Here is a 23,579-nt window from a genome sequence, read left to right on the forward strand (position 1 = left end):
CACACACTAGGTGGCTTAAACAACAGAAATTTATTTTTTCACAGTCCTCGAGGCTGGAAGTCCAAGATAAAATTATTGGCAGGTTTGGTTTCATCCGAAGCTTCTGTCCTGGCTTTTCTGTCCTCACAGGACCTTCTTTCTGTGTGGACATACCCCTGGTGTCTCTTCTTTCTCTTCTTTTTTTTTTTTTTTTTTAGATTTTTATTTATTTATTTGAGAGAGAGAGCATGAGCAGAGAGGAGGGGCAGAGAGAGAAGCAGGCTCCCCACTGAGCAGAGAGCCCAACATGGGGCTCGATCCCAGGACCCTGAGATCATGACTTGAGCTGGAGGCAGTTGCTTAACCGACTGAGCCACCCAGGCGCCCATCTCTTCCTCTTCTTATAAAGACACCAGTCCTATTGGATTAGGGCCCCACACTTATGACCTCATTTAAAATTACATACAGTCATAGTGGGGCTTAGGCCTTTAACATATAATGGGGGGGGAGGGTTTCAGATCTGACCATTCCACCTCAACACACACACACACACACACACACTCTCACACTCACACACACACTCACACACTCACACACACTCACACTCACACACACACCATGCAGCCCCCCCCCCCACGACGGGTGACCGTCCCTTCAGGGCATAGATTGAGGCGAACAGTGGTTCCGCCCATCAAACGCTTGTGGGTAAAAGGCTCCAGGCAGCACTGGTCTCCACCTCCACAGCTCCACGCTCTCTAAGGAGTTCCGGGTCAGCAGCCCCTGCCTGGGTGTGGGGTGATCTGTCTTCAGATGAGGAGCTCCTCACCAGAACAAAAGCTGGAAGCCTGCTCCAGAGGGTGGGCCTTGACACTTGAACCCTGTTTGAGTGAGGCAACCATTGCAATGTACTTTTATATATTTGTTCACGGGAAGGCAGCAGTATTTCTTAGGAGGAAAGACTTTCTCCAGGAGAGCGGGCGACCCTTGCTCTGCTGTCTTTGTGGCCAGGCTCTCCCCTGTATCATCTGTTGCCACCCACGCTGCGTTTTCCTTATGACCTCCAGCCCTTTCTATTCTCCTCTACGTGTTCTCTTTTACAATATTCTGTGAAAGAAATGAAATGTTCCAATATTCTCGGTCTGGCACACCTTTTATGATATATGGAGCTCCTCTCTCACTTAATCCCTAGCTCTCCTGCACCACAGTTGGATGTCCACTTACAGGGATAGAATGAAAAACTTCTCTCTTGGCCTCGTTAGCAATGTGAGATATGACAAAAGGAAGACATGCAGCCATGGAAAATAGCACCAATCCAATCCAGTCTCTTAAGGAATCACTATCTTTTCTAAAAGAGATTCGTATATGTGCAAGTGTTACTAAATATTCAAATCACCCCCTAGAAAGATACAGAATGTCATTAAAAATATAATATCCTAAAGGGACCTATTTTGAAAAAAATATTGAAAAATGAATTCTAGATGTTTAAACTTGTAGATGCACATAAGCGCAAACCCACCAACCAAGCAGAAATGCATAAAAACCTGTCCTGAATTCTCTAAATTCAAGTGGCCTTGGGATAAAAGTCACAATCGATTTATAGAAACATTCATTTGAAAAGCAAACCACAGGAAATTATTCACTTCTCTGAGGCTAATAATTTTCTGTTATTTTTGTTTGATTTTTCTTCTAAAGGCTGCTGGCCTACACAACTCCATTCTGTATGTTTTGATCATTTTTCCAGTTTGTCAGGATCATTGAGTTTGAAGGCAATTCTTTGAACACAAGCACACATACCCCCACTTTGGGGGGAGGTAGAAGTGGCAGCAGGGAGTACTACCCCTTTAAAAAATATTTGTTTCTTCCTGCTTATAAGGAAATGTAAGTTTACTGCAGAATGTATAGAAAATACAAACAACACAAAAAGAAAATTAGAATGACCCCACAATTCTAAATTCTGTTTCTCCATTAACATTTCAGTGTATTTTATGGCTCCTAGTCTCCCTTCCTTCTTTCCTTCCTTCCTCCCTTCCTTCCTCCCTCCCATCTTCCCTCCCTCCCTATTATCTATCTATCTGTCATCTTTCTTTCTTTCTTTGTATCTGGTTGTTAGCGTCATACTATATATTCTGTTTGGTAATGTAAGCTTGCTTTCTTGTTATTTATAAATCACTCTTCAAACTTAACCTAAGGGGTAGGCAGTTAGTTCAAAAAAGGTGCCAAGTTCCTGGGTATCAGATTGCCAGAGTTAAGAGAATGTTGTGTCTGTTTCACCTTTGGAGTATCACACTCAAGCCTTCAAATGAGAGAATAATATATTGTTAGTATGGTACTATTTTATCATCTCTTCATAACATTTGTTTTATGATTTTCAGGTGACTGAGTGAAATACTCTTGCCCACGTCTGCTAGCCTCCCACAAAACCCAAACTTGCCATTTCTCTCCCCATTTCTGAACAGAATCACATATTATGAAAGCCTGGAGCCCCAGATTTCGAATGCTACTAATCTCTAGCTATGCTGTATGGAATCGTAGTGAGGCCAGGGTAAAAGGTGTCACCTTGTTCCTTCTTCAACCCCCCAAAACCACAGGAGCTCTGCTTTTATTTAAATTTACAACTTTACAATCTTCTGCTTAAGATTTCTTTTGGACTAAGAATACTGCAGGTTTTAAAATGATGGAAAACTACTGTCTTACCACTCTATTTCAACACCTTAATTTTGTCGACCCATAAAGATTAAATGACTTGCCCAAGGTCAATGAGCTTATTCATGAACTTCTGACACCAATACAGCACATACTGACTCCCTCAGGATAAGAGAATATTAGCCAATGCCCCTCGGGGACCACACCTGTCTTGACCACTGCTGTATCCTCAGCATCTAGCACATCTCCAACCGGGAGCAGGACTCAATAAGATCTGGGAAATAAATGAGTCAATCAATCAGCTCTCCACACACACTTCTTGGACTATCTGGAAACTGGTAAGGAAATGTGACACCTCCTTAGACCCCAGCTTATTCTAAGTAAATGAATAATCAATTATAATAAAGCACTTTCGTCATTTTCTAAGCAAATGACAGAAAGGGGTGGGACAGAGACATGCGGCCATATGTAAAAATGAAAGACTGAATAAATGATCAGCACCTGAAACAGATGCCGACATATACATATGCCTCCTGTCAATCACATGGAAGTTTCTCTCAGAGGCAACAGCGTTCCCTAACAGCGAAACACAGTTTTTACATTACACTGTCTTCCCCATTGGCTAGTACTGGTCTCCTTTTTCAGTCTACAGTTAAATTCCTCCCTCTTGTGGTCACTGAAGGGAAAATATATGAGCTTTACTTTTAACTTCGGATTGTTCAGGTGAAAGTTGCATCTGATTCCTCAAGGGTTGCTTCTTATTTTCCCCTTTTTCTCACAATGCCTCCTCCATTGTATCATACTGCTTTCCACTCATGCCCACACACGTACACACATGCACTCACATCCACACACCCTCGCGCACACACATACACACTATAATCATCTTTAAAGGAATTTCATGTCCCCAAGTCAAAAATGCAGGGGAAGGAAATTGATTTATTCCCTACCCTCTGTTGATTCAGAAAACAGGACCTTGTTTCTAATGAATCACATTGAGGAACAACATCCAGACTAGCACAAAAGAGGACCTTTTCCTGGGGTGTAATAAAGGAACTATTTTATGCAGAAGATATTTCTGCCTGGGAGAACTAAAGTTATCCAATATTCTTCAGGTTGTTTTAATCAGCCTCGATGGAAAAGAAAGCCAGAGAATGAACGGAAGGATAAGTGGTGACATTTACAGAAATGATTAAAAGAAAAACCTTCCATTTTGATTATTCTGCTTCATCTTACAATTCTGCGGTACCCAGTCCACCTGTAATGGACTTAACCATCTCTCTGGACTCGCATTGATAATGACATGACAAAGAAAGCAGCTAAGTGGCAGGAAAATAGCATGCTTTTGGCACCACAATGTAGATACACACGCTCACAAACTAAAGTTCCCTAGATCCCATAGTCCCATCTCGAAAGAACAAACGAAAACAAGACAAAGAGCCGGCGCAGGACACTGAGCACTAAAAGCCCTCCAAAGCTGAGGCGTGCTGGTCAAGAAGGCTCCACATTCAACGTTTGTCTTTTGATAAATGATGCTGGCAGGTGCGCACTTCATAGTGGCGCTTCAGTTTGGGAAGTGGCTTCTAATAGAGACAGAAGGCTGGGCTTAGCGATCTCCTTCTTAACAGCAGGAGGATAAAAAGCGCTGTATCTCTAAGGATGGCCACCAGGTATGCAGAAGGAAAACATCTGAGCAGAACAGCCTTACACGTCACCTCTGAAAGAGTGCCTTGTAAATAAGCGAGCAGAGGGCAAACCCTCGGTCCTGCCTGACATTTAAATGAGGCTGCTGTAGCTGCAGAGACTCAGGGGCGGGGGAGGCCTCCGCAGGGATTGGTTGGCATTGTGTGGCAGGAAGTGGGGGAGAAACAAACTTAAAGCTCACAGGAGGTGAGGTTTGTTTAAATAATAGAAAGTAATTAGACTGAAGACAAAAATCAGTGATGGCATTTTATAATTACAATTAATTTAAAGGTTAATTTCCTTTGGTGCTAAAATCTTATTTAAAACATTTACCAGGAAAGGAAATTAGGATGTTGCTATCAAGAGGCATAGAGTGCTTCTGGGAATCCATGCCTATTATCACTTGAAAATTAGGTTGGGCCCAAAGTGGGAATATCCGTTCATTTTTGTGTATAACGGATGGTGGTCAGGCTCAGAGTCGGTGGGGTTGGCTGAGGCAGGCAGTGCAAGATTTGCATTTTTTGTTTGTTTGTTTATGGGATTAGTTGCAAATGTTTCCAACAAAGGAGCCTAGTTTATACATGAACAATCCTGACACGAAAAGAAAATTGGATATGGATTGCTTGCTGCCTTTGTAACTAATGAAGGTGATGTGAAGGAATTCCCAAAAGCAGAAAAGCAAAGGGAAGCACATAGTAACATCCATACGCCTTCCTCAAGAAAGTGAATGGAATCGGGGGACAGTGTTTCTGTTGGCTCCAAACCTGCCAATCCTATCCCCCTCTCCCTGTTCCCACGTTTTTTTCATCACCTTATTTTCTAATTGGAAATTGTCATGTCTCAGGTTCCAAATGCTGTGTGTGTATGTGTGTAAATAGATAAATATAAAATACACATACACTACATATACTCTACAGTATGTACACATACTACTCAGGAGCTCATCTCCCTGGAAACTTGCTTAGTAAAATTAATGCATGACAGGAGTAATAGTCAGAGATAACTCCTTTGCACTAATTTTTCCCTTTCACTATGCCTGTGTAGATTTGCTCATTTTAAATATTTTATTGCTATCATTGGTCTGTAAAACCATCCCAGAAATATGGAACTGTGCAGAATCCTAGAGCTGTGAGCATATTAGCAATCACCTACTTTAATCCCCTCCTTTTACAGTTGAGGAAAGGGACACTTGAATTGACTTTCTCTGAGTTAAACGGTCATTCAGAGGCAGAACTGGGAGTGGAACCTAAGTCTCCTGATTTAAATATACTTTCCACATCACTTCTCTGTGGTGATCAAGATAGATTCTTTCAACACTTATTTATCAAGTAACCACTCTATGGGAGGCTGTGTGTTAGCCACTAAGGATGAGGTGGGGAACCAAGCAGATACCACCTTTTCCTTCATGGTGCTTAGAGTCAAGGATGCATTTCACACGAAGAACTACTGTAACTCATAATGAGAATTCAGGCAAGGAGAGGAGGTGTGGCGGGCACGCACCCCAAGTGTCTCATCCAAATGAGAAGACTAGAAAATTCCTCCCTGAAGAGATGACATTTTGGCTGAAATCTAAAGGAGATGTCAGAGGGCTATGTAGAATTTAACAAAAATAGGTGTGCATATTACTTTCCAATCCCTGTTGACCAAATGTACACCATAATTCACACAGGAATAATCTTAAGTGTTTTTAATGAGCTCTATATAGCAAATCTAGTTTCAGCTTTCGCAAACATCAATACAAATGTTAGAATAACCACTGGACAATCTCTTTCCTTAAATTGCTACTGTTGTTCTAAAGAGATGATTAATTTCAGCTCCAGAGTTTTATGATTATCCTTTCTGGAGGACGCAAAATGATGCAAAGATTATGTTAGCAAGGATTATAAGGCAAGGCATGCATGTTTTTTTTATTTTCTTAAATATGCCTAATACATAAATGTGCCCACACCCTGATTAAAACCACTGCATTTAAATGGGCCGGGCATTCTAAGTATATCCTGGATGTCAGCTGAGAAGACATGCCCAATCCTGTCTAACTCGAGCACCTATAGCTTATAATAACTATTCTCTCTGATTTCAACTGAAAGGCATGTCATATCTAATTGAAAGCAAGTCTAACAGGGAAGAGAGAGACAAAGATTGGTGAATCCAATCCATCCAAATGGCACGACACAAAGTGAGACCAGGCACCTTGAAGGTGAAGTTTGCTCAGTTACCTCATCACATTCTGTATGCTTCTCCACATCTATTGAAAGCATTAACGATGCCTGGATACATAATTTTCTGACTCTAGCTTTACAGTTTCTTGACCTCCTCAGCACTTACCACCCTTGTTACCACTCGCTTCATCTACCCCTTAATTTCCTTCATCAAAGAGGCTAATTTGGATCACCTTCACTGTGGAGAAAGGAGGCTTCTCCAAAATCACAAATTTAAAATTCTCTGCCTGACTATAAACTCCAGTTTTTTTTTCCCCCACTTTATTTCCCTGTCTCCCTCCTGGAGAGACTTCCCTTCATCCTCATTTAGGAATTTCACTCCACGGGAAACTTTGTTTTTCTCATTCTTTGGATCTTCCACTTCTCATCTATGTCCAGGACAGTCATGGCAGTGATGCTCCCACCAGCCCCCCGCACTTGAATCTTGCTTGGATTTTCAACAGCCACACTTGATGAGGCTCAGGTCCACTTTCTCCACTGCTAATCCTGGGTTGCTGCACGTGGCTGGAGAAAGTCTCTAAACATGGCTGGATGCTCTCTCCTGCGCGATGACGCTTTCACTTCCTCCCGTTGACTTTCCTTAGGATCTGTTCCAAACCTAGGCGTAGGTTCTGAACCTAAGCCTAGTACTCAAACCAAGAATATTAAAACTATCAAACATGAAAACCTTCCATGTTTCTCCCAGAACCTGAAAAATTCTCTATACTGGCAATTATCCTTTTGTCTCCTTGCAACCCTACCTAAATCTGAGAGGAACAGTTAAAGCTTTTCCTTCCTGAGTATCCTTCACCAAACATTGAGCTCATCCTCTCTGCCTGATCCAGGAGGATAAGCTTTCAGGATCTTCATTCTGGCACACTCCAGTGGACAGTTCCTTTTGCCTACATACAGACCAAAGCCTCAGAGACCACAAACAAGACTGGTCCCAGCCCCTTTCTGTCCTTTTATATAGTATGCGAGGTGATTTCCAAAAAAATATTTGAGGTATGAAAACTCGATTCCATGTAGTTTGTTGTTTTGTTTTGTTTTTAAGTAAAAATATCTTCCCTTTTTTTTTTTTTCTATAGTATGTCACACAGGCTATTCCTGTTGCTTGTCAGACCACAGTTAACTAACTGGTCAGTTAAAAGGTTTCCATAGACCTACCTCAGCTCTCCTCAGCTTCTGCTGATGACCCAATACTGTGTCATTCCACACAATAAACTCTTGGAAATTCTAACACACGGTTCTCAGCCTCTCAGTAAAGAACCTCAATATGCATGTTAAATTATTTTCTTTGTATAAATCCCTTTCAAAAAAAAAAGATAAGATCCCAAATCTATCCATGGTGTATTTTTAATATACATGTGTCTAAGTATTGCATATGACACTTGATTCTGTCAGTTACCCTATAAAGTCGGAATTGTTTCATTATCCCCTCTTTAGGGAGGACAAAAGTCAGGCTCAGAGCAGTTGTGACCTACTTGTGGTTACAATGCTGGTAAGACATGAAGGTACAACCTGAGCCAGGTCTTCTGACTCCAAAGCCCTCAATCTTTACATTACTTCACCCTTCCCTGTGATGTATCCAGGGCTGACTTACACTATCGGAGGATTGTTTGAGAGCAACATCCTGGTGTCAACAGAAAAACAGCATGTGTTTCCTCCAATCTCCCCAGATGTACCGCCTTAGCTGAAAACAGGCAGGGATAAGCAAGAGCAGAAAGACGGAACACTTTGTCACGTGGAACTTATATTTTATTTTTTATTCAGTTTTTAAAACCAAAAGCTTTAAGTGGTTACTCAAACTATTTCTAACTAAAATATTTCTTCTGCTATGATACCATTGTAGTGATTGCTTTTCACTTTATTTTTTGGCATATGTAAATGCGTTTTATTACCAAGTGTAAAATAGTGAAGATCTGGTTCTAATACAGCTAAGAGAGAAACATGCAGATAAGACCCTGAGAAAATACATCTGCTGAACACGGTCAGGAAGTGAAGCATCTGCAGGGATTTAGCTCATAAGTCTCATTTCATTCAATGTGGGCTTCGCCCATCAGAAGCCCTCTGTAGTATAACAGTCATTTTCGTGACCCTTAAGGCAACAACAGGGTAAAGTACCCCTACAGGGGTGCTGGGGTGGTTCAGTCGTTAAGCTTCTGCCTTCGGCTCAGGTCATGATGCCAGGGTCCTGGAATCGAGCCCCACACCAGGCTCCCTGCTCGGCGGGAAGCCTGCTTCTCCCTCTCCCACTCCCCCGCCTGTGTTCCCTCTCTCGCTGCATCTCTCTCTGTCAAATAAATAAATAAAATCTTTTAAAAAAATAAAAATAAAAAATAAGTACCCCTACAAAGAGCTGTTTCCCTAAACAGAAAAAAAAAAAAAAGGAACTCAGTGTCCACTCAGGGATTTTAGCCCAGACCAAACCCCTCAAGCTCACACAGTAAGTTGCATTGCTGCTACCAAGAGGGCCTTTGGGAGGAAGGTGGTTCTTTTGAATTTGGCCTACGGTTGGTTATGCTCTAAATTTCTTTTGTACAACTGGAAATAAGTACCCTTGAAAGTCTCACCTGCAGAGATAATGGATATCCACTCTGTTTTCATAGGCCCACACAAATTCTTTAATGTCTTTCAAGGAGTTCTTCTAAATACTTAGGCTTAGTTTTCTGTGATCTGCCTTTTAAAATTCCCCCTCATGGTCTTTTCCAGCTCTGTCACCAAAAGGGAGTATGTTGACTAGTGGCTTTGTCATTAATAACCAGGGTTTCATTTGATATTACAATACCTCCCTACCAACACGTATTTTAAAAAGGTAATTTTAGGTTTACTGAACTCAGTGTTCATGATTGAGAGGCTTAAATAAATGGGAACCTCACAACAGGGAATATATTTTAGTAGGAAGTATTTATTCAAAAAGCATTCTTCTCTTGATAATTTTTAAATTCCACTATTATTAATGTTATTAAATCATAGTTATTAAACTGATATGGCACTTAAATAATTTAAAATAATTGGACCTCCCTGTGTCTCCATAGGTCAGTAGATATAAACATACCCATATTGCAGATAGGAAAGCTAAGGCAAAATGAAAATGTAACAGTTGCTAAGAAAATGATAACATTCCTGAGTTGTCTTCAAAGGCCAAAGGCAAATCCCTCCAATGAGGCAAAAATTAAATGAGCACAATTTTTATTTTATTTTGTCACCTTCTGCCCCATTAGGATGGTGTAAACTGGCCAGAAAGAGAATCATGTTTTCCCTGCCAATTATCAACATTTGCAGCACTGGATAGCATTCACGGAAGAAAGACTCTCTCACCGGAGTCACTTTGAGGCTAATGATTTCTTAGCCTCTCTTCCTCTACTCCTCTAGGCCAAAGAGACTACAGGGGTGGTTTCTTTCCATTGGTACTCAAAACTTTCTTTTATCTCACAGGACCCAGACAACAACTAACATTCTAGAGCTTCTAGAAAGGCTCTTCTCTTTATTATCATTCAAGGCTTTAAGGAGGAAAGAGTGAAATTCACTTATGAATCTTACCAACATCTTCCACACTCCCATGATTGCCTAATTTTTCTTCACAAACTAACAGGTCTAGAGAGTTCACTCTGTACAGACGGTCTTCCAGGAGCCGAGACATTGTCCTGGGTTCTGGGCTACTGGAGCAAACAGTGGGAAACAGTAAATTTCACCCAGTTTACATTACAGCAATGGAATCAACAAAGAAACAAGTAGATTACAATATGTCAGGTGGCGATAGATATGTTCCGATGAAGCCCGATAGAGTTGAGTCAGGAGAAACTAAGCTCTAAAGATCCCAGCAAGTTTCCAACTGGCCTTGCAAAGTTACGTTTCCCTTTCTGCAGGGATGTCCTGGCCCTCGCCGCTTGTATGCGCCACTTCTCACGTAAACATACGAATTTCCAAATGAAGCCAAGCCCCAGCTCCCTCCTGACATTCTTTATTGTTCTGTTAGAGGCAGCAGCACTCGCTTAGGCAACAAGTTTCTGAGTCAACTTTGAATCTTGCCTTTTCGTCTCCTTCCCCCATATTCAAAAACTTGGCATGTGGAATGTTTTCTACTCTTTCTCCGTACATCTCGAACTCACTGCCATCTTTTCTTTCTCATTCTCCTAAGCCTAATTCAGGCCTTCAGTAATTACCATCCTTCATGTTTTCTGATAAGCCTTGAAACAACGGACAGTATGCCAAGTGGCTATGAAGAAGACATGCCTCCTCACTTTGAAAAACCACCACTGTAATCAGAGTTATACGAGAGGGGGCTGAGAATATAAGTAATTTTCCAAAAGAAAGGATCGTTTAAATGTTTATATGGTATCCTACAGAAGTTAGCAGACACAGAAGAAATGAACTAAACCTTGAAGGACGCTCACCTTATCGCCCCTGAAAGATATGTTACAGAAAACCAAGACATCTCATGAGTAACCACCACCAGCAAATCCAGCCTAGGCAGGGTTTTGCTTTGATCATTGTTCACATCAGAATATTCCTAGAATATTAGATTGGAGATGAGAAGAAGATGAAAGAGTAAATTTTCTAGAAAGAACAGAGGAAAGATGCTAGAGAATAAATAACAAAGGGAAGCATCGACGACCAATGGAAGACTCAAAGCAAGACCTCAAAAATGTTTGTTAAATGAATAATATTTTTTTAAAAAGCGTGAAGATTTTAGATTTAATCCAAAATGTGATGCAAAACCTTTGATAACCTCCCAGTAATTTACCCGAGTGAAAAGCAGAAATCACTTTTTCAATACACTTAGGAAAGAGCTGGAGTACCTAGCTTGCAGTCTTCTCCTCAGCTGTTGTGTGCCCGGAAGCCATCAAGTAAAACTGTATTTATCTGTAAAGTGAAGATAATTGTTCCTCCCACTTCACAGTAATTTTGTAAAGATAATTGGTATCACCTGAAAGGGCTTTAGAAACTATTAAGTATTGTGCAATTGTTTGGAACTTTATTTTTATTTTCAGGAGTTAGGGAGATTCCTGAGGAGTAAGAGGTACTCTTTTCTAAATAATGCAGAGATGAGAGATGAGCCAACCATCTAGATGCCATCATAATTACTTAGAAAAGGACCTGTCAGGTGTTTTATGACCCTTATTGCTCAGAGAAGTTTTACAGCATGTGGTAGCCTCTTTAGGGCCTAAATAAATGCAATTATGTAAAAGAACAGGAGAACAGACCAAAGTGGTGTTACATTCTAAAAAATGTAAGTTAACCCCAGTGATTCAGTTTTTTGAGAAAGAAAAAACTGGTTTTTTCCTACTTCTGCTCTCCACCCACATGGCGCCCCAAAGAGTTCCAGATGTGGCTGAAGCACCATCTGTAAAGATGCAAGGAATCGGGTCTACCCACACCGATCACCAAAATATTAACTCTAGCAGCCAGGTGGTTCCAGCCTATGGCTATTCCTCTCCCTCAGGTCTTCAGGAGGACATCCAAAAAATTACCAAGAATGAATATGTGTGGAAACTGACCTTCCATACTTTCCTTGGCTGTGAACTCAGGCATGTTTACAAAATATACAACAGAAAATATGCCCTTTGACTGTTGTTTAAATTTGAATGCCCCCCCCCCCGCCTCCATGAGTGAAATGGTAAAAATGCAACCGAGTTGCATTCAGATCCTCCTCTTTTCTCATCTCGGTACTGAGTCACCTGCTGTTGGAGCCTTTATATGGTATGGCTCCAGGGGATCCGAATGATCAGAACAATGTCAGCGATCCCTCCACCGTAGTTTTAGTGTGACCCTCCCCACTCGGGTAGCTGTAAGGCAGCTCTACCAAACCCCACACCAGATAGATCATGGCTAATAAGAGCAAACCCCAGGCAACTCAAACACTGTTCACTACACATACTCAGGACACAGCTCATTTCCCGACTGGCCTTTTCTCTTTTTTTTAACTTATTTTATTTAAAGATTTTACTGATTTATTTATTTGTCAGAAAGAGAGAGAGCATGCGCACGTGCACAAGCAGGGGGAGCGGCGGGCAGAGGGAGAAGCAGGCTCCCCACTAGGCAGGGAGCCCGAGGCGGAACTCGATCCCAGGATCCTGGGATCATGACCTGAGCCGAAGGCAGATGCTTAAACAACTGAGCCACCCAGGCGCCCCTAACTTGTTTTATTTAAGTTCAGTTAGTCAACATACAGTGTATCATTAGTTTCAGATGTAGAATTCAGTGATTCGTCAGTTGCAGATAACACCCGGTGCTCATTACATCACGTGCCCTCCTTAATGCCCATCACCCAGTTACCCCATCCTCCCACCCACCTCCCCTGCAGCAGCCCTCAGTTTGCTTCCTAGAGTTAAGAGTCTCTTAACTCTTTTTCTCATGTCTTAGGTTGGTCTACATTGCTCCCAACTCAAGCTTTATTTTCCATTTTCGGTCCTGATTCTATCCATTGGACTAGAAGATTCATCTTGGTTTCTTCTAGTTATCCCTTGGTTCACGCCACAATCTTTGGTTTGTAATTACCATCTTTTTTTTCTTTTTCTGCTATCCATCTCAAACTCCTGGAAACCAGCCAAGGAAATATTTCATAACACCAATCACAACGATAAACCTGAGTCTGACTTAGATCTCAGTCTGAGTGGAGGAGACCTTACCACTTACATCCGCTGTGATCTTACCCTACTCTAGCCTACCCTCTTCTCCAGCTCCAGGCTGGGGGCCGTCCTACTGAAAGGGAACCTCAGAACGAGGAGACTCTGGTGCCGTGAGCACCTCTCAGCAAACTAGTCCTTAACTAAGTCTCATGTTGACAAGAGCAAACCCAAATAAAAGGGAATTTAGGCACTCTCTGCAATGGATCTCCAATCACAGACAATAATTTCTCAAAATACAAACTTCAGATATAGTTGCCACTCAATTATGGTATAGTTCTTCTGGTGCCACTTATATTAGCTCATGTACAAAGGTGGGCAGTTCAGAAAACAAAGGTGGTTCCTTCTCTTTTAGTTCATCTTCTGTAAAGTACTTGGTAAAATTCCATAGTTGTCCCGAATCACACACTTCCTGTTTTTCTTTCTCCTATACTCCTATGGCTTAGAAGAATTATAAAGAAAGTCCTGAAGTTTTTCAGGGGCTTTTAATTTTCTTCTTCCATACCAAATGTCTCACCCAGGGCTCTACATGCCTTATTTCATTTTATCCTCACACTAATTGTATGAAATAAGTATTTTAATTCCTATTTTAAGAGATGTTAAATGATTTGTGTAAGGTCACATAGCTGGCCTTAAAGTGGGCAAAGCAGTGTTTGAACCTTCATCCTTCTAAAATCAGGGCCTTTGTTCTTACACTGTTCCACGTTTGATGAGAAGAGAAAGTAAGCCTCAAAAAAGTGTTCTCAAGATAAAAAGAAATGAGGTATTACACCATAAAAAGACATGGAGGCGCCTCAAATGCGCACTATAGAGCAATAGGAGCCAATCAGAAAAGGCTACATACTGTTGGAGTCCAACTATATGACGTTCTTGAAAAGGCAAAACTATGGAAACAGTAAAAAAAAAAAAAAAAAAAATCAGTAGTTGCCAGAGATTGAGTGAGGGTGGGCTAAAAGGCAGAGCCCAGAGGATTTTTAGGGCAGTGAGACTCTTCCGTATGAGACTAACATTGTGGATGTATGTCATTATACATTCATCAAAAAACATAGTTTAAAACACCAAACCTTGGTGTAAACTCTGGACTCTGGGTGATGAGGATGTGTCAGTGGAGGTTCATCAACTGCAACAAATGTTACCGCTCCGGTATAGGATGTTGACGGTAGGAGAGGTTGTGCGTGTGTGGAGACAGATGCTATGTAGGAACTCTCTGTACTTTCTGCTCCATTTTGCCATAAACTTAAAACTACTCTAGAAAATAAAATGTATTAAATAAAGATTTCCCCACTAAACAAACAAACATCATAGACTTGATGTTACTTCACACCTTGCTCCAATTTCTACCTGTAGCACTTAGGATACTAAAAAGAGAACAAAAACTAGTCAAAGCAAAGCCAGGATAGAATCTGATTCTAGAAGAAGTAAAGCTACCCACAGGCATCCTAAGTCAGCCTCAGTTTCCCTTTCTCTCTCCTTCTTGTCATCTGTTTTGCCAGCCTTTCACTGTTTTACCTCTTCTATCCCTACCACGCAACCTTTATACCCAGGAGTGGAAAAGAAAAAATAAAAACAAAACTCTTAGTATTTACTGTTCCAGCAACTACTGCTTCCAAAACTTAGTGGTGTAAAACAACCATTTATTGTGCTCATGGGTCTGTGGGTAAGACAGGGCACTGTGAGGATGGCTTTTGTTTGATCCCTGACATCAGAGACCTCAGCTGGGAAGACTCCATGACTGGGTTGACTGAGCAGCTTGGGGTTGGAATCATTCGGAGGCGTTTTTTCTCATGTGTCTGGGTGTTGATGCTGGCTATCGGAGGGAACCTCAGCTAGCCCTTTGGTCAAAATACATACCCATGGGGTCTCCATTAATCTCTACATGTGGGCTAGTTTGGACATGGTGGCTGTGTTCCGGGAGAGCGTCTCAAAAGAGCAAGGGGAAGTGCATGACATCTCTATGATCTAGCCTTGGAAGTCACATAGGATGACTTCTACCATACTTTATTGGTCAAAGTGGCCACTAAGTTCTACCCAGGTTCAAGAGGAAGGGACACAGACCAAAACCACCAGATGGGAGGAGTGTCAAGATCATACTGTAAGCAGATATGGAATAGGAGATACTATTGCAGCCGTTCGTGATATACTCGATCACAGTAACTTTTGTTATATGTTGTTGTACCTCATACATCTAGGTATGTATTGCATTTGAATGTTTGGTTAGACTTTGCTCCACATCTTTATTTCTGATTGCCTATTTCAGATTATAAACCACATAATGGCGGGACAGCCGTGTTGAGTTAATTTACACAAGCTCCCCCATAGCACCTTGTACTTGACAATCATAGTATATAATATTATTACTAGTGCTGCAATTGCTGATAGATACATGCACTTAAGCAATCATTATTTTTTACATTTGTAATGTGTTGCAGAAAATCTCCACACTAACCAAAAAGACATATAGCATCTTTACTGTGCAAGTGAGTTTTATTACTCCAATTAGGTCTTGGTTGCTTGAGAGGAGTACATAATTTCTTCTCCCAAGTGAATAGATTCTTGTAATGCAATAATTGAATCTCACAGTTGAGGGGGGAAAAAGAATCGCTGCCCTGAAGGAACTATCTGTTTTCCTCCACAATTAATCACTTTGGTTTTAATAGATTATTAAACGGTTTAGATGAGTAATCTGTGTGAGATCTTGATCATGAATGTTGAGCTCTTGAAAAGTTAATTAATGAAAGCAATTGTCCCTTTTCAGTTGATTTCATAGGTGGCTTTGATTCTTATGGCTATCAAGGGCCTCAGAAGACATCTCACTTACAACTACAGCCTATGTACATGTAAGTACTTTGCAGACATTCTTCTGTGATACTAAAAGATGATTAAGTAAACAGTATTATGGCACAAAAGAGATGGCAAGGAGCTTTCCTCCAATTACATACTTCCAGTATTTTCTCTTCTATTAATATTGTCTTGACTGGGATAATTCTAATAACATTTTCTTCATAATTCTTTTTTAAATTTAACTTATTGAAATGCCATCTCTAAAGTTACCTTTAGTCTTACATATAAGTATCAACAACTTAGGTAAAAGGTCTTCATTAATATATTACTTCTTTGAATTACCCCAAAATTGTATGTTTTGAAAATGATATAACGTTGGAGGTAGTTATATGTAACTATATATGAACTATGTGTTCTGGCTTTCCCAGGAGAGTCTCATTTTACACGGTTGTCCTGGCATAGTTATTGCCAGTATCTCGTGTTCCTCTCAAAAGTATTCTCATTTGGATGTTAAATGATAGGTTATGTACAGTTATATATAGTATAACCCTAGTATATATAGTATAACCTTAGTTATATATAGTGTTAAAAATTAAAAAAAAAACTGAATAACGCTCTGTATCATTTTTCTGATGTGAAAAGTGAAAATTAAGCCAGAATAGTAACACTGAGATTTATCAGACCCTTAGCTCTAGCACTCAAGAGAGCAGACATACAATCAGAGCCTGATTTTTATATCTGTGTTTAGGCAAATTCCCTTGGATAACAACTGATAACAAATTCTATATATCAGCATCAAGTGATATGCTGAATTGCAAGCGAAGATCAAAATAGAAAGTAAGATTCCAATTCATTTTGAAATGTGAGCTTCTCTTTGAAGATATGTGTTTGTCGTCGTTGTCCTCCACCATTGAATCATTTTACCTTTTAAGATTGTTAATGTGTAGGATAATACATGGATTTTTAGAGAATTTCTCCTCCTCCAAGAGACTAAAGTAATTTTTATACACCTCCTTGTAAGCGTCTCCTTAAAAGGGGAATGATCTATGCATCACGCCTGCATTTTTCTTTGGAATTATTTGGTAACACCACCCATAAAAAAGACTTTATCAGTTCAGAATTTAGCCAGTACTAGATGTCATTCAAAGCATCCCCTCTGCAAACAATGCATCACACATTTTCTTTTTAGTATCCCCACAACCACTGCCCTAATTCAGGCATTCATTACCTGTTGCTTTCTAATTTTAGTATCTCTAACCCATCTTCCATGAAGCTGCCAAATTAATCTTCTCAAAGTATCATTTTGACTATTCCCTCCCCTGCCCCCAAACTGTTGATGAATCCCTATTACCTACTGAACAAAGTCCACTCTCCTCACCGTAGCCTGCAAGTAGACTCTGATCCAGCCCCAATGTTCTGCTGAAATATTATCTCTTCTCTTCAACCCTTAACAATTCTTGACTCCCAACCATATGCAGAAGATGCTAGGAGACACTGGGAAAATGTAATAATGAATAAGAACCGGCTCCTGTCCTCCTGAAGCTTATAATCTATTGAAGACATTAATAGTCTGATATCTCCGCTTATCCTTTTTTTTTTTTTTTTTTTGCCAGCCAAACTAGAACTCTTGCTTTCTGCAAACATGACTGGTATTTTTCCAATTGTCCATGCTGTTCTCTTGACACCAAACATATTTTTTTCCAAGATGAAATCCCACTATCCTTCAAGTTGTATCTTAAATACATATTTTATGGAAGATTTTCAATGAATCTCCTTTTCCTCTGACACTTCTCTCTTCTTCTTTTGCTTAGTACTGCAGTTGTTTTCTATTTAGACTATGTGTCTCCTATCCTCCCAGGAAGACTTGATAGCTTACACAAAAACTAAAATGACAAATCTTTTAAATTCTTTACCACCCTTCTCAATATTGTATCATAGCCTTATGTAAAGTAGTCTGTTAAAAAATAAAGGCAAAGCAGTACGGAGTAGTGGTTAAGATGACCTACAAAAGGCAGAGTACTGGAGATAAAATTGTTTACGATCTTGGACAAACAACTTTATTTGAATAACTTTAACTATTCTCATCAAACTTAAGTTTCCTTGTCTGAAAAATAGAGATTATGTAGCATACATCCTTCATATAATTATTCTGAATTTAGAAGCACATAAGACATGAAATATGCCACATAGTAAATGCTTAATAAACATAACTTACTATTAGTAGCAACAATGCTATGTTAATGAGCACTACTCATGAAAAGATTTTATCAAGTCAGAAATAAATATGTAGTACATTTCATGCCCAAAGGATTTCCTCCGTAAACAATGTATCACATACAACATCCACCCAAGCAACATGTAACAGTATGTTTGTGCTTAGGAGTAGACCAGAACATCTACAAAGTTTGCAGTGGCTCGCTTCTGACAATATCACATAACATTTCTTTACCAGGTAGCACTTCATTGTGTTGATCAATGCTCAATAAATGTGATCAAGTTATAATAAATGCCATGTAACCCATATGTAGGACTAGCTACAATAATAACGTGAGAATGCTAATTATACACAATCAAGGATATTGTTCCAAATCAGGCATTTATAAAACTAATGTTGTCTTTAAAGAGGGGACACTGCAAATTTAATCTCCAGCATTAAATTCCTTGAGGACAAAACTTCCCATGATTTTATTAAATAGAAGACTTTAAATGCCAAACCAAAAGTAATAAAAATGTCGTTTTCTTCCTTACTGCCTGGGAATGGTAAAGGTATGTAAGAAGTTTCAAGTCTCACTGCTCAGGAAATAAGTAAAATGTTTAACGAAATTCAAATTTAGGAAGTTAGAAACACTTGTACGTAAGAAACCGCTAGTCAAAACACAATTCTGTCCTCCTACAAAACACCCCCATGGGACTTCAAATACTGCAACGCCGACATTTTATTTTACAGACGAGGAAACTGGATGAAGAGAAAGCAGAACAAGGGTCACACAACTTGTTATTTGCGCAGCCCCCAATTATCAGCCAGTTTTCCTGATCCTTTAGTTCAGAATTCTTTCCAAATCCTCAGACCTGCAAATGTGCTCTGGCATCCACTATGTTTCCTGATTTTCAGTTTATTCATTTGGACTTCTCCACACGAACGTAGCTGCCATACTTCCAAACGTGCCTGAATCTCTCCCTTTCTCTGCACTCCCTTCATCCTCTTCTGATCTTACATTATGCAGTGAGGAATGAAGGGTTTTTTCCAACACCCTAGCCTTCAAGACCACTCCTTTGAGAGCCATTGCCTATTCAAATCCTGTGAAAAACCAAAAGCGACTCAGGCACAGTCCTGATCCCCTGCTGAGAGGCAGGCACCCGAACATTTCCTATGTCTTTGTCCTTTGGCGTCTAGCTTTTCCTGTCAATCTGCCATAAACAAGTCTCATAAAATAAGAGTAATTTAACATCATGGGCCAGTTCAAGCACTTTAACGATATTATATAGCAACTGGAAATAAAAGCTGTTCCTTACAAGGAAAGCAAACGCTTAAAAGTAATGTGCAGTTTTGGCTGCGGGGCTTCCATTATGCCCAATCTGTGGCTGAGAGCTTTGAAAACACTGCCCTGACTGACTTCCATTCACAGCCGTGTTTCAGCGCCTACCATCACTGAATAGAAGACCTCTCTTTTTCTGTTAAGTTAGGCGAAACTTCTTGGCCTGCTCTTGGCCTGTAATTCTTTAGATTATCTATCACCCATCCTAAAAGAAAAGGTTTACATTAATTTATTTCTTAGGGTTTGGCAAACCTCTTTGAAGCAAATAATAGCTATGAAGTTGCTGCCCAAAAACATTCCCGAGTCCACAGGTTAATTGTTTAACAAAGTAGGGGCTTTGACGACCACCGACCTATGTGCCATAGCACGTAGAGCTCTGTCTGGGCTCCCTGCAGTATAAACTGTGAGAATATCCCATGGTATCTTACTAGTAACACCTGAAAACATTGCATTCTTTTTGGCAGCCTAATTGTACAGCAATACGTATTCATTTCATTTGCCCCTGGAAATGGACTTTAAATGATCATAAGTGGCCTCTTTATCCAGGCGGTTACAGACAAAAAAGAAAAGGAAAGGAAAGTTGTCTCTTTTAAAATAAAATTGGGGCTTGGCCTTTTTTTTTTTTTTGAGTTTTTTTTTTTTGAGTTTTTGCTTGCTCTTGTGCTTGGAGAGGTGAGAAAAGGTGCTGAGCTCTCCCCCTGGATTAAAAACATCTTGTCTCTCTCTCGTTCTCTCTCCCAGGTCGAAATAATACAGATGGCTTCAGGATGTCAGCTCCTGGACCTTTCAAAGAACTTGTTTCACAGTGGCCTCCTGCATTTTATGAAGAGCAAGAAGCAACTGAGTTTAAATATATATACATATTAACAAAACAAACATAAAGCCTCCACATACAGTGGGACACACACACACACACACACACACACAGACACGCACGCACACGCGCGTGTGTGCATGTACACCCACACATACACAGAGGCACACACTAATTCCACTTGGCTTCCTCTTTCTAACTGAAACAAACATGCAGGACACGCCCATCCTTGGATTTCCTGAAAGTAGGCTCCTTTCTCCCAGGCCTTTGGAAAGTTCCTAAGGAGACGTGTTGGCGCCCTCTGCTGGCCGTCACTAACTCCTCTGCAGCCCAGCCAGTCGGCCTCTGCGAGCTGCGAAGTCCTCCGGGGCGCATTAGTTTGAGAGCCCTGTCTTCTGCACTCCATACGTCTTGATAGCACCACGGCTATGTAGGCAATGTAATTGCAAAAACAAACAGAACATGCCATGATGACCTTGTAACCGAAGTCCGAAATGGCAGGTTGTTTGCCCTAAAGGCTATACCGTACATACTTGCCTTAACCCACCTAAGTTGTGTGCCCGAGTCTCAGTGCAGACCTCCCCAAGTCACTTCCTTTAGGCTAACACACTGCTATTAATTCCGAATGAGTTCGAGTCTGGGTGTTTCATGTCAAGAAACAAGACCACATAGCTCAGCAGCTCCAGTGTATCTGTGTACAAAGGCGGCCAACTATCAGCAAAGTGCTTTACCATTGACCCTCCACGGTGGCCAAAAACAGACAAGTGACAATAACAACAATAATCGTCATCTTTATAATCCTTAAATATGGTCTTCTTGAAGGGGTTGAGTGGGACAAAGTAAAACTTATTAACCTACTAAACTCATTAATCTACTGGAAGCAGAGAGCAGAAATGGCTTAACTCACTGATTTTATTTCTCGCACTCTAGGTGCTTTTATAAGTATCTACAAATGTCTTCTACTAACACAGGAACAGCTGTGGATTTCTATCAACAGAGGCCAACTGAATATGTATTAGCTATGTTTACTCTTTTATATCTAATTCAAATTGAAGACCCTACGTAGGTGAACTTTTTTTCCTAACTTCAGCGTACGAGATTATTTTTTGGGTGGGTGGGGGGGGAGCAATAGTTACCTTGGTGAAATATTTGAGATCTCTTTGTGGTATTTGGGGGATCTGTTGTGTGTTAGAGTGTATTCTAATCCTCCTGTATTATTGTGGCAGAAAAACTGTGCTGTTAACGTAGTTGGCAACAAGATGCCTTTGGAAACTTAATAGTAGGTCAATGTGTTTATGGAATATTCTGAATTCCTAGGAAATTTTGTTCTATATATTCAAGCATTATTTGGTTTTCATTAGTGGAAAACATAATTAGCTCAGACTTGTCAGGAACTCAGAGTCATGTTTTTTCTTGGATCCACCTGAGACGCTAAAGTCAATCTTTTTTAGACGAATACAACATCCTTAAATGCAGTGAAATTGAGACTTGAAAAGTTACAAATTGGCATGGAGCAATGTTTTCTCTTGGTTTCTATGTAGTTTCAGTTATTGAGTTAACCTACTTTGGACCTTAGCCCATCCAGATCTACATAAACCAGTCCCATTACTGTGTTTGCATGGATGTCTGTGAAATACACACATATACATTTGAAAATGATAAAGGAACAAAGGTGATATTGGAACATAAACTACAAAAAAAAAAAAAAGGTTCCAGCACTTGTGCTTGAATTTTCTCAGCGGCTTGTATATGTTTGTCCATACGTACATGTATAAAATCTATAATTGCAAACATATCAGTGAAACCTCATACGATGATTTTATAGTGACATGCATGTTTAATGTATGAGAAAACTATTTACCAATGTATTGTCCTCTGATTCTTAAAATATAAATACTATACATGCCAGAAACCAATGTGACTACTAAAATGAGGTTTCACTGTACATTCATGCTGTGATGAGGCTCCACCTTCTAGGACATGTATGTGGATAGAGATTTAAGTGCACAGAGAACAAGCCCTCATATTCCTGCTTTAAGTTACAGCCAAGCTACCACCTAATCACTACTATCATCACCACCAAAATTTTCAAAAACAGTTGTTGACTACTAAAAAGTAATCAGTGGACAGGTCTTTTTTGGGAGCAGTGAGCACAGTAGTGTGATTATATCTGGAAAAACATCTAAGTTGTACAGCTGAATCCTCCTCAGAATCCGGTGAAGAATGCTATTTTTCTAGGCTGAGCTTTTGTTATAAACCTAATACTCAGAAGGCAAGAGTTGCAATCCTGATGTGTCTTTTCTTTTTTTTTTTTTTTTTTTTTTTGCGTTTGTTAATTCTGAATGTATTTTTAACAGAGTGATTTTTTTGACTTACTAGTGTAATTTGCATTTTAAAAATAAATGGAAAAACGATTAAGTTTCTGAGCCATCCCTGAAAGCCCCTGCTCCTTCTCACAGTGTGTTTGATTATGTCATTGACAAGGAAACCCTATCAAATTTACATGAAGGCCACGCTGGTGTTCTGTGCTATGCAGGGACACATGTGTCAGCAGTAAAAAGAAATTGCCAGGTCATGGCTCCATTTCAGCTCAGCCATAGGTGGCATGTATTTTCATTATCCCCTAACGCTAAGGGTTCTTTTATGAGACTGCCTGGAATAGACTTGTTGTCATTTAGAGAACTTTTTTTTCCCGTTTCTATCTGGAATTTAGAGTTAGCATCAGGCTAATAGCTGACAGAGGTGTTAGGGCACTATATTAAAAACCTTTGCTTAACATAGGTAGGGTTTTTCATTTTTTTTAAGGCCAAATTTTTTAAAATAAAATAATTTAAAGTATTTATTTATTCCTTATTCCTTTGATGACATAATCTTTGACAACCCTCTCAGTGGAGCATGTTGGGGTGGGATGGGCAAGTAGAAAAGATTAACCCCCGGCATTTGTGATTGCACAACCATGATTTCACTGTCCAGATGAAGGGGATAGAAGGTAGGGGGCTTAGACTGCTCCCTGCTCGGGCCGTCTCAGGCTTGAGCTGCTGTTGGGGTTCCTCTCACTACACACAGACACAGCAGCCCCCCGAAGCCAAAATGCAGAAATCGATTGAAAACAAAAAAGGCTTTGAGGCGGCATTCCAAGAAGCTGGAGATCAGCTTGTAGTATTTGACTTCTTGGCCACACAGTGAGTCTTGTAAATGATCAAGCCTGTTTTTACTTTTGTTCCCTGTGTGAAAGGGATGTTGATGTGGTTCATTGTGGATGACTGTCAGGATGTGGCTTCTCACTGTGAGGTCCAATGCACACAATATCTCCGTC

At 40.2% G+C, this 23,579-nt stretch overlaps 1 protein-coding gene across 5 annotated transcripts in view; it reads left to right on the plus strand.

Annotated features, from left to right (window-relative positions):
- NKAIN2 (sodium/potassium transporting ATPase interacting 2) overlaps positions 1-22,680 on the plus strand; it is a 965,996-nt gene extending 943,316 nt beyond the window's left edge. For 4 of the 5 annotated variants that reach the window (XM_073893867.1, XM_025865124.2, XM_073893868.1 and 1 more), the window contains 3 exons: positions 15,888-15,969; positions 16,662-16,750; positions 20,191-22,680. In XM_073893867.1, the coding sequence (XP_073749968.1) occupies positions 15,888-15,969; positions 16,662-16,686 (107 nt within the window). In that variant the 3' untranslated portion in view covers positions 16,687-16,750; positions 20,191-22,680. The remainder of the gene's footprint in view (positions 1-15,887; positions 15,970-16,661; positions 16,751-20,190) is intronic. The other variant, XM_073893866.1, reaches the window with a different exon arrangement.
- Positions 22,681-23,579: the final 899 nt, after the last annotated feature.

Source organism: Callorhinus ursinus, unplaced genomic scaffold (assembly GCF_003265705.2).
Source record: "Callorhinus ursinus isolate GAN/ISIS: 27379988/994484 unplaced genomic scaffold, GSC_fseal_2.0 scaffold6, whole genome shotgun sequence".
NCBI lineage: Eukaryota > Metazoa > Chordata > Mammalia > Carnivora > Otariidae > Callorhinus > Callorhinus ursinus.